At 44.1% G+C, this 12,199-nt stretch overlaps 1 protein-coding gene across 1 annotated transcript in view; it reads left to right on the forward strand.

Moving 5' to 3' along the window:
* The first annotated feature begins 261 nt into the window (after positions 1–261).
* Positions 262–12,199, forward strand: part of LOC140368784 (PI-PLC X domain-containing protein 1-like) — a 13,874-nt gene continuing 1,936 nt past the window's right edge. Inside the window, exons 1-4 of the mRNA XM_072455841.1 lie at positions 262–382; positions 9,550–9,674; positions 11,256–11,387; positions 12,045–12,199. The exon at positions 12,045–12,199 is cut by the window's right edge and continues 16 nt beyond it. Of these exons, the coding sequence (XP_072311942.1) occupies positions 262–382; positions 9,550–9,674; positions 11,256–11,387; positions 12,045–12,199 (533 nt within the window). The remainder of the gene's footprint in view (positions 383–9,549; positions 9,675–11,255; positions 11,388–12,044) is intronic.

The following is a 12,199-nucleotide window of genomic DNA, read 5'->3' on the forward strand; positions in this document are numbered from 1 at the left end:
ATTTCTAACAGATGGAGGGTTTTATTGTGATATATCTGTCTATTATTCTGTCACTTTCCACCAGTGTTATAGACAAACCCAAAACGATGGAATGAGGAACTTGTTTTTCCCTGATTGGCCACGCCTCCTGGTCAAACCTGCATTTGCACAGGTACAAATACGTCATGACAACGACGCTCAGACGCCACAGTCACTCCTTGTACACTCGCCCAGGTGAGTAGGACTTGTCTGAATCGTTGCAGATACATGTGCTGCAAACAGATGGCGTCAGGAAAGAAAGAGAAGGAACCAAATGGATCTGAAGATGAACGTTACAGTGACTGGATGTGCAGCCTTCCTCCGGACAAACACAACATACCACTGTGGCATCTGGTCATTCCCGGTAGGAATTCTCTTACTTTTTATCTTTTTATCTTTTTACAGGGACGTGAACTAACATTTTGAGGGGCACGTGCTTTAGAATGAAACTTAAACGTTTCCGTATGGCTTGAAATGAATTTACGCTGGCAGATTGAAATGTGGAGTATGTCAATGATTCTTCTGAAAGGATTTTTAGGTTTGAGGTTGCGAAAGTGTAGCTTATATGAGCTGAGAGGTGTGAGACTAATATTACAGAATATAACAGAAAGCAGGGGGAAAGGGAGGGAGAGAGAGAGAGAGAAAAGGAGGGAGAGAGAGAGAGTGGGGGAGAAAGAGAGTGAGAAGGAGGGAGAGAAAGAGAGAGCGGTGGAGAAAGAGAGTGAGAAGGAGGGAGAGAAAGAGAGAGCGGTGGAGAAAGAGAGTGAGAAGGAGGGAGAGAAAGAGAGAGCGGTGGAGAAAGAGAGTGAGAAGGAGGGAAAGAAAGAGAGAGCGGTGGAGAAAGAGAGTTAGAAGGAGGGAGAGAGAGAGAGCGGTGGAGAAAGCGAGTGAGAAGAAGGAAGAGAAAGAGAGAGAGTGGGGAGAAAGAAAGTGAGAAGGAGGGAGAGAGAGAGAGAGAGAGAGAGTGGGGGAGAAAGAGAGTGAGAAGGAGGGAGAGAAAGAGAGAGCGGTGGAGAAAGAGAGTGAGAAGGAGGGAAAGAAAGAGAGAGCGGTGGAGAAAGAGAGTTAGAAGGAGGGAGAGAGAGAGAGAGAGAGTGGGGAGAAAGAAAGTGAGAAGGAGGGAGAGAGAGAGAGAGAGAGTGGGGAGAAAGAAAGTGAGAAGGAGGGAGAGAGAGAGAGAGAGAGAGAGTGGGGGAGAAAGAGAGTGAGAAGGAGGGAGAGAAAGAGAGAGCGGGGGAGAAAGCGAGTGAGAAGAAGGGAGAGAAAGAGAGAGCGGGGGAGAAAGAGAGTTAGAAGGAGGGAGAGAGAGAGAGAGTGGGGGAGAAAGAGAGTGAGAAGGAGGGAGAGAAAGAGAGAGCGGTGGAGAAAGAGAGTGAGAAGGAGGGAAAGAAAGAGAGAGCGGTGGAGAAAGAGAGTTAGAAGGAGGGAGAGAGAGAGAGAGCGGTGGAGAAAGAGAGTGAGAAGGAGGGAAAGAAAGAGAGAGCGGTGGAGAAAGAGAGTTAGAAGGAGGGAGAGAGAGAGAGAGCGGTGGAGAAAGCGAGTGAGAAGGAGGGAGAGAGAGAGAGAGAGAGTGGGGAGAAAGAAAGTGAGAAGGAGGGAGAGAGAGAGAGAGAGAGAGAGAGTGGGGGAGAAAGAAAGTGAGAAGGAGGGAGAGAGAGAGAGAGAGAGAGAGAGTGGGGAGAAAGAGAGTGAGAAGGAGGGAGAGAGAGAGAGAGAGTGGGGAGAAAGAAAGTGAGAAGGAGGGAGAGAGAGAGAGAGTGGGGGAGAAAGAGAGTGAGAAGGAGGGAGAGAAAGAGAGAGCGGTGGAGAAAGAGAGTGAGAAGGAGGGAAAGAAAGAGAGAGCGGTGGAGAAAGAGAGTTAGAAGGAGGGAGAGAGAGAGAGAGAGAGTGGGGAGAAAGAAAGTGAGAAGGAGGGAGAGAGAGAGAGAGAGAGAGAGAGTGGGGGAGAAAGAAAGTGAGAAGGAGGGAGAGAAAGATAGAGAGTGGGGAGAAAGAAAGTGAGAAGGAGGGAGAGAGAGAGAGAGAGAGTGGGGGAGAAAGAAAGTGAGAAGGAGGGAGAGAGAGAGAGAGAGAGAGAGAGTGGGGGAGAAAGAGAGTGAGAAGGAGGGAGAGAAAGAGAGAGCGGGGGAGAAAGCGAGTGAGAAGAAGGGAGAGAAAGAGAGAGCGGGGGAGAAAGAGAGTGAGAAGGAGGGAGAGAAAGAGAGAGCGGGGGAGAAAGAAAGTGAGAAGGAGGGAGAGAAAGAGAGAGAGAGAGTGGGGGAGAAAGAGAGTGAGAAGGAGGGAGAGAGAGAGAGAGCGGGGGAGAAAGAAAGTGAGAAGGAGGGAGAGAAAGAGAGTGAGAAGGAGGGAGAGAAAGAGAGAGAGAAGGAGGGAGAGAGAAAGAGGGAGAACGAGAGTGGGGGAGAGACTCTATCCGTGCACCAGCCTAAAACCCTAAATGTCAGATCAGATTCTGTACCAGATTCATATAGATATTAATTTGTCAGTTCTCGTGTAGTTTAGTCACATAATGTAGGAAATCATGTCATGTTTTCATTTAAAAATGAGGCATTTCATGTGCAATAATGGCAAACTTTGCAAATATTTGTGAAATATAGAGCCAAAAAATGTATTGATTTCTCGATGTGTGGTGTTTTCTCGATGTGTGGTGTTTTCTCGATGTGTGGTGTTTTCTCGATGTGTGGCGTTTTCTCGATGTGTGGCGTTTTCTCGATGTGTGGCGTTTTCTCGATGTGTGGCGTTTTCTCGATGTGTGGCGTTTTCTCGATGTGTGGCGTTTTCTCGATGTGTGGCGTTTTCTCGATGTGTGGCGTTTTCTCGATGTGTGGCGTTTTCTCGATGTGTGGTGTTTTCTCGATGTGTGGCGTTTTCTCGATGTGTGGCGTTTTCTCGATGTGTGGCGTTTTCTCGATGTGTGGCGTTTTCTCGATGTGTGGCGTTTTCTCGATGTGTGGCGTTTTCTCGATGTGTGGCGTTTTCTCGATGTGTGGCGTTTTCTCGATGTGTGGTGAGGCTCTGAGATTCTTCTGCTGTTTTTTGGTCCATAAATCCTCTCCAGACTGGTCAGCACATCAGGACGACTACTAATTGAAATATTTATTTTAATTTGTAATTCCCTCTGTAACCAGTAGTGGGCGCCAAAACTCAATCCCGCAGGCATCTCCCAAGACTGTTTTGTAAATGTACTCAAAAACATGTTTAAAGGACAATAAAAATAAAAAAACAATGCATAATATTTGTCCATTAATAATCAGGCTTAGAATTGGATATCAACGAATCATTATTGTATCAGTTTATAAGATCAGATTTCAGTCATCTCTTAAAGGTCCCATAACATGCAAAATCGACTTTTCAGAGCTTTTAACCTTCTTACATTGCTATTTGTGCTTCATATATGTACCCAGTGTTTTTGATTGATTCCCGCAGTGTTTAGCTATATTACAAACTATCTCCTTTCCTCCAATCTCCAAACTGACGGGGGGTGTTCACAGGACCGCGTCATCATATATATATATATATATATATATATATAGATCTATAGATATATCTGTTCCGCGCACGCTGTAGAATAAACACCAGATTTATTTCGGCTCAAAGTAATCTGAAGTTCTATCGTTTCTCACTCAGTCGCGCGGCAGGAGCGGCGCGGAGCAGACAGCTGTGGGGCTACGTCACGGGTGGGCGGGGCACACACGCGCTCTGAGACTACGTCACGGGTTGGGCGGGTGTTGTGGAAAAAAATATAATATGGCCCTTTACTTTTTAACTTTCAATTCTATTTCTAATCAGATTTAGTTCTAACAGCCTGACAACCCCTTTTGGCCTGGAAATCTACATGTCCGGACCTCCTGGAGTGGCTAGGAAGTCCCACGTTATGTTTCACACTAGGCAAGATATGTGAATTGAATTAATGCAAATGTTATGTACTGTCTCCTTCCTGAAACCACTGTTTCTTTGATGTCCCATTTGCTCCTTGGTTCCTTTGTACCTGAGAGACCAGTGACCAGGAACTTCTGTGTGTGTGGTCATGTGACCATCGGTGATTTAAGGAAGGGGACAGAGGTGGGAGGGGAGGATTTGGGAGACAGACATTTTGGGGAGCAGGCAAGAGACAGACGCGTGGACAAGGCCTTCCATGAGAATGGCCGAGTCCACACGAGTTTCTTTCTGATTCAGCCACAAGATTAAACAGTTTACTTTTGAAACGAGACAACTTGCTTCTTTGTCTTAACAAGAGATTTTTGCCACCACAATTTGGCGTTGTTGACAAACTCCCTCGACCGGCAATTCCAATTTCCAGGGACCGTGTGATTCAGCAATTTTGCCACCTAAGCCTCGTATCTCCACTTCTGAGACGTGAGGGCTGCATCACAGGGGCCCTGGAGAAAGGACTCCGGCGCTGGGTGAAAAGGACCTTGTGTGTGAGTTGTTTTGTTTTGATTTTTGTATTTCAATTGTAAGACTAGGATATATATATGAAGACAATTAGGTTTGAGCTGTGTGAATGACTTAAAGACATGTTCTAAATAGAACATGTCTTTTAGTTTAACTGTAACTCAAAAAATAAAAGAACTGTGTGCAAATATAATCTGTAAGATAGCCACCTAGCCACAACGGGTAACTTGTTTTCGGAGTCCAACTCCTTTTTAAATCAGTCCAACTGATTGTATGTACTTTTACACGTGTAACGTGTTTTCGGAGTCCAACTCCATTTTTATTTTTTTTATTTATTTTTTAAATTTTGTATTTAAACAATTTTTTGGGTTAGAGCTGTGTGGATGAGTTAGGGCTTTGTTTTAAACTCTGTGTGATTAAACAAAGCTCTAATTCTAACTGTAACTCAGAAACAAATATATTATGATTGAGTTAGAGCTGTGTGAATGAGTTAGCGCTTTGTTTGAAACTCTGTGATTAAACAAAGCTCTAATTCTAACTGTAACTCCAAAATATTAGAGCTGTGTGCTAGATTACGACGCCAATCCTAATTCGAGTTGGATTGGAATCTTAATTTTAACTCTAACATTTTTATTTATTGATTTGTTTTGTAATTTTGTTTTAGCCCGTTGTGTGCGCTGTTAGAAATCTGCTATGTGCCGTTCTTCTTAAAAAGAAAAAAAAAGAAAAAAAAAAAAAAAGGGGGGGGAAATAAGATTGTTTTCAAGCATTGTGTACCCTAAATCCGAAACTGCTGTGTTTAAGTTCCCGTCGAAAAAGGACGGAAGTTTATGTATTTTTCGTAAGATCCTTTGTTTGTGATAATTCCACCAAAAAAAAAAAAAAAAAAACTGTAGCCAGTGGTAGACCCTGCAGAAAAGATGCTGGATACTGTTTGAATGAGTTTGAGATATTTTGAGTTGATGTTAAAAAAAAAAAAAAAGGAGATATTGAACACATTTGTGATTTTTGGATTTTTTATAATTATTTGATGAAATATTGAATGTATGCAATATAGTTTTGGGAAACTGTAATAATGTGAAAAAGAGAGAGCGAAAATCCTTGTCCACATAACACACACACACACACAAACATCCGCACCTCCACTTACAACATAACACACACAACAACAAAAAGAACAAATTACTGTGTGCAGAATTTTTCTCTTTACACAGAGTGGACCTGTCGGCGCAGCTGGGCTCATCCTCCTTCTCAGTCAGTCAAACCCGTCAAAACATCTGAAGAAAACTACACTGGAGCCACTTCGTTCAGAGAAGCAGAGGATCATACAAGAAACGCTGGACACGCCGTGCGAGTGGTCCACTGTTTGGGCGAAACTCAAAGACCCGAGCCAGAACATTGTCAGAAATATTGAACTAACTTGTGTGTGCGGCATTGGGCAACCAACGCTCAACGAACTGTACAGGCACACACGCCATTATGACACTCTATGCAGTAGCAGTAGCAGCAGCAGCAGCAGCAGCAGCAACAACAGCAGCAGCAGAGCCAACAAAGCCAAAGACGCAAATGTGGCGCACGTAACGTACAGAGGGTTTGGACACGACAGCAGCATGGAATCATCAGATCTGACTGAGAGGGGAAAGAGTCCCAGCTCGCCACAGAAACCACAGCCTGGACAACACAAAGACAAGCCCAAGACAAGATAAAAGTGCAAGCCTGAGCGCTGCTTTTCATCTGCACCCATTTACACTCACACAAACACACATTCATGTCTCCAGACACAAACATGTCCCACCCTCCGCGTGAGGTGGGAACCTTGGACACACAGAGCTCTAAATGGACCCTACTGGATGAGAAGATTGAATCTAAAACCAGAACATTGAACTTTAGAATCACGATTTACGCTATTGGGTTGGTTTTTGCCCTGATTCTTTTGACATTATGGTTTCATAGCCTTTGCGATCGTTATAGTAGTCATTCTGATTCTGTTCGCCTGTGTGATCCCATGTTTACAAAGCGCGATCAGCATCACACTAACGGGCCATAAAACCTGATTTTTGTTTTTATTTCTATCCTTTTACTTTTGGTTATTGTCACCTTTATTTTTGACAGTGAACATGATTACATTGTTGTTGGTTTTCATTTTACTTATCTTTTTATTATCCTTTTACTTTTTGACTTATTTTCATACTGTAATATTTCTATATTGTGATCTGGTTTCTACATAACTTTGATTGGTTTACTTCATCTCACAATCTTATGTTGTTTGTACAATGACCATTTGTCTTTCAACTGCTGAAGTTTATTATGTTTTGTTTATTGTTTCATTTTATTTTGTTTGTTGGTTTCCTCCATGAATCCTATGCCTGTGTACAACTTTAAGATAGACTTTGGAATTTTTTGAATTTTTTACTCTTCCAAACAGCAGCTTATTTATGGTGTATTGACGTAGTGATATTTTATTTTTTCTTTCTGATTGTGATTAATTAGGAAAGCGAGTTTCCTAAATTATCACGGGAGAGGTCTGTTGTGGAAAAAAAATATAATATGGCCCTTTACTTTTTAACTTTCAATTCTATTTCTAATCAGATTTAGTTCTAACAGCCTGACAACCCCTTTTGGCCTGGAAATTTACATGTCCGGACTCCCTGGAGTGGCTAGGAAGTCCCACGTTATGTTTCACACTAGGCAAGACGTGTGAATTGAATTAATGCAAATGTTATGTACTGTCTCCTTCCTGAAACCACTGTTTCTTTGATGTCCCATTTGCTCCTTGGTTCCTTTGTATCTGAGAGACCAGTGACCAGGAACTTCTGTGTGTGTGGTCATGTGACCATCGGTGATTTAAGGAAGGGGACAGACATTTTGGGGAGCAGGCAAGAGACAGACGCGTGGACTCGGCCTTCCATGAGAATGGCCGAGTCCACACGAGTTTCTTTCTGATTCAGCCACAAGATTAAACAGTTTACTTTTGAAACGAGACAACTTGCTTCTTTGTCTTAACAAGAGATTTTTGCCACCACACGGGGGAGCCAGATAGCTCTTCCCAAAGGTGGGGGCGAATATCAAACCAAGCCGTTTGCATTTCCGGGTTGGTGAGGGGGTCCAAGGTCTGGGTGATATTTCTTAACCATTATGTTAAGGGTGTTGCACAACCCTTATTATTATTAATTATACACTTAGGATAGACTACGAAACGTGAAAAAAAGCACATTATGGCACCTTTAAATCTTAAAAAGTCCCTGGAGGTTTTTTTTGCAGCGTGGACTCCTACTTTTCAAACATTGGACTGTGTTGTTTACCTGCTTTACCTGTTTGAGCTACTTCCTGTATCCTTCTTCAGAGGCATCACGGGACGGTGTAGTGATGTGTAACAGGAAAAGAAAATGGCCATTAGACAAAAAAAGAACAATTACAGGCTGAGAAATAGATTTTCAAAGTTGGGGGCCAGGGGGGCCCCCGACCTAAAAGAGTTAGGGCCCCCCCAGCAATTTCAGGGGCCCACAAGCACGCGCGGCATCGCGATGTCATAAGAACAAGATACATTTGTTGTTTTAAACCTCGTTATTAGCATGAAAAACAATTTAAAGTACTTTTATCTTTTATTTGATATGAAGAGCACAAATACTGAATTCCTATAAACCAGAGATCATGATCTTTCTATACTGTTTAATTAAATATAATGTTTATGCCCGCTTTCATCGAAATTAGATCACGGACACCGCTCGGCCAATGAGAAGCGAGAAGACTGCGAAGTGGGCATGTCTGTCAAAACGAAACTTAAGCGATGAAAATGCCCCAAATATGGCCAAATTACTAGTTAAATCTTGATTTTTTTCGAGGAATTTAGATACAGGGGCACGGCGGGCCCCCTCCTATTTCAAACCCCGGGCCCGCCGGAGATTTGAGTACTTACGGGCCCCGGGCCCCGTCTATTTCACGGCCTGAATTAAAAAACAAACAGAGACAAAGACAAAGAGACAAAACAACATCATGGCCTGAATGCCAGAATTACTCATCTTAAGTAAAACATACGAGCTCCGCCTTGATCCACGGGCAACGACACAAGGAGCATAAACCAAGACGAGGGAGCCTGCCCCTTCTCACACACGTGGCATCCAGTCCTGGGCCATAAAGCCGGGTCAACACCTATAGAGCTCATTCACCAACGTCACAAAACCACGTGATCACATACGTTGCCGCCCCCTTGGCCGTCACTTGTTGCGTTCCTTTGCACTGATAGAGCGTGGAAAGTGATCTCAAACGTACATTATGGAGCCCCCAGTGCTTTCAGAGTCCACAAACTCCTTGGATGAGCTACACAAAGGTCGATATTTAGAAAAGCTGCGATCAATCAACTCAGATCCATATTTGATGCCTAAATCACAGACTCTTCCAGATATCTCCGAGCCCACTGGTCCCATGGTTCACAAGTCCCAATTTTGAACAAAGAGTCTACGCCTAAATAAAATTGATGTTAATTCTACAGCGTTAATTCTCCGGAGCTCCAGCGCAGGCAGGCGGTGGTGAGCCTGCATGCCCGGGGTAGGTCACCTACACCGGGCTGAACAGCTGTCAGCTCCGCCGTGCGCCGCTCCCGCCACGCGAGTGAGTGACCGACAGAGCTTCAGATCAACAGAGTCTACGCCTGAATAAAACTGATGTCAATTCTACAGCGTGCGCAGAACAAGTCTATGTCCATCGCGCTCTTATTTCCGTGTTTCTCGGTATCGGATAGAACTTTATCTTCTTTATCTTACCGGTTGCTGCACTCAACTGCCACATAAACCTTCACCATTGTGATTATAGTAAAGAGTGCGATATCATGAATGAGGTTTTGGGCCTCTTTGAACCGTGTTTCGCCATAAATTGAAGCAGACAGACTGCGGTATAGAATGGGCTTGTATAGGTAGATGCGCACTGAGGACGGCCAACATGGCCAAAAGGGCCTGGAGGAGCCTGGAGGAGCCTGGATGAGCGTGGGGGAGCGTGGGGGGCGGTCATGTGACGACACGTGAATGACCTCTATTGCAGGGCGTCGTCCCCCAAACCCTCACCCAAAGCGGCCCCTGTAACTGAAAGACAAACTACTCCACGTCTCTGTTTTCGTTAACGCAGCTTCTCGATACTTTCCAGGCAGCCACGACTCCATGAGCTACAACCTGGACATCAACAGTTCCATTATAGAGCCTGACATGCTGAAGAAATATAGCTCCTTATGCTGTGTTCGCTCTTTGCTGATGAAGTGGGGAAAGACCCAGGTGAGGTTTGTTTTTTGTTACTTGTAATTAGGGTTATCAAAAGAATCAGCAACTCATTAGAGCAAGCAAGAAATGACATAAACAAGACACATTTGACCTTTCCTGAACGGATTTAGGACGAGCTTGAGTTTAATCCAAACTATGTAAGACTGCATCGAGAATCTAGAGATGTTATTATTGTGACTCTGTAATGGCAATAGCTGTGTATATTGTCGTTGCAGCACTTCTGAGAACTATAATGAGCACTGAAGAGGTTTGCCCTTTCTTTTTGAGGAGGCAAACATCACTGGACTCCTACTTTTCAAACATTGGACTGTGTTGTTTACCTGCTTTACCTGTTTGAGCTACTTCCTGTATCCTTCTTCAGAGGCATCACGGGACGGTGTAGTGATGTGTAACAGGAAAAGGAAATGGCTATAAGACAAAAAAAGAACAATTAAAGAACAAACAGAGACAAAGACAAAGAGACAAAACAACATCATGGCCTGAATGCCAGAATTACTCATCTTAAGTAAAACATACGAGCTCCGCCTTGATCCACGGGCGACGACACAAGGAGCATAAACCAAGACGAGGGAGCCTGCCCCTTCTCACACACGTGGCATCCAGTCCTGGGCCATAAAGCCGGGTCAACCCCTATAGAGCTCATTCACCGACATCACAAAACCACATGATCGCATACGTTGCCGCCCCCTTGTCATACGTTGCTGCCCCTTGTCCGTCCCGTGTTGCCTTCCTATGCACTGATAGAGCGCGGAAAGTGCTCTCAAACGTAAATTATGGAGGCCCCAGAGCTTTCAGAGTCCACAAACTCCTTGGATGAGCTACACAGAGGTATATTCATATAAGATTACATCGAGAATCTAGCCTAGAGATGTTATTATTGTGACTCTGTAATGAAGCCTGCGTAAATTCAGCCTGGAAGACCTAACTCCACCCATCTCAATTCAAGGCCACCATGGAAGGACCCCTCTCCCCAGCGCCATCATCGCACTCAAGCGGGCGTGGCCTGTCCGTCTGAGAGAGTCAGATCCCTCACTTCACCATGGACTCTCCCAGGTTTCTGCGCTTATCCCAAAGAGGTTATGCAGTTTTTCCTGGCCAAAGAAGGAGGGTGTAAGGACAGGGGACGTCTGCATCATGGCCCTCGCACCTGCTCCTCATCCCCAATCAACGCTCTCAGTGACTCCTCCCCGCTCCAATCAGCGCCCAGGCGGTCACATTTAAGCCCTCAGGCAGATGGCTCGACCACTCAAACAGTACTGCGACCCACCACCTCCCCAGCTCATCCTCTGCATTCCCCTCATCCTCTACCTTCTCTTCACCTCTACCACCACCAGTCTCCAGGCTCCGGGGGGAGACATCTAACACAAATAGATCATGGAGTGCCCATGATTGCAACGTCTTCCGCCGGGGTCTGAGCGCCAAATAACTCACGAATAAAGCTTGCTAAACAGTCCATTCTCGTGGTCTCTGCGTCTCTCCAGGGTGAAATGGGAATAGCTGTGTATTTTGTCGTTGCAGCACTTCACTTTTGAGAACTATAATGAGCACTGAAGAGGTTTGCCCTTTCTGTTTCAGGAGGCAAACATCACTGAGCAGTTGAATGCCGGGGCTCGATACTTCGACTTAAGAATCGCTCGCAAAGAAAACGATCCCGACCCCAACAGGCTATACTTCTACCACGGGCTGCTCACACGCACAGACGTGGAGGTAACATCAGTCAGGACGTCACAGTTTTTCAGGAACGCAAGAGCAGAAATGTGTTTTTTCATGTCACGCAGCAGGACACACTTTGGATTACAGCATTTTGATATATAACATGTAGTTTCAAAAAATATATAGCATTAATAGTGTACACTGTGCATTCTTATCTTTCTGCTTTATAAACTCTGACATCGCAGGACTTTTGGGTCTTTTTTATTAAACATACAAAAAAATAAAATACAACTTCCTTCTAAAACTATGTGTACTTTATGGAAAAATAGAGTAGAATTTTGGAGAAAGAAAAATATTATTTAGAGAGTAATTTAAAGTGATAATGCCAAAAAAAAGAAATAAAGAAATAAATATTTGTGTATTTATTATAATTACAAATTCTGTATTCCATATAAATACAAATATAGATATAAACACAACCTAAAATTTGACTCTCGACCACTAACCTGCTCGCGATGTGTTGTCACTCCTTTCCTGTATAAAGAAAAAGAAAATTAAACAAGGGACCCTATAAAGTACGTATACATGTAGTTTAGCCTTGTAAGTGTTGTAAAGGTAATAAAGTATAAGACAGGGCGTTTAAGATGTTATTAGCATGGTTTATGTCGTATGTGAATGTTGACAAGAACAATAACGTGCTGTTTGCATCAGACCGTGCTCACCTCTATAAACGCGTGGGCGGAGCTGCACCCCAGAGAGGTCATCATCCTGGCCCTGTCGCACTTTAAAGGCTTCGGCAGCGGCGCAGAACAACAGCACCTGCACAAACATCTCACCAGCTTCATCACGACCCTGTTCAGCTCCAG

This window comes from Eucyclogobius newberryi, unplaced genomic scaffold, assembly GCF_026437365.1.
Source record: "Eucyclogobius newberryi isolate DKJ021-1_F unplaced genomic scaffold, fEucNew1.0.hap1 SCAF_20, whole genome shotgun sequence".
Classification (NCBI taxonomy): Eukaryota; Metazoa; Chordata; class Actinopteri; order Gobiiformes; family Gobiidae; genus Eucyclogobius; species Eucyclogobius newberryi.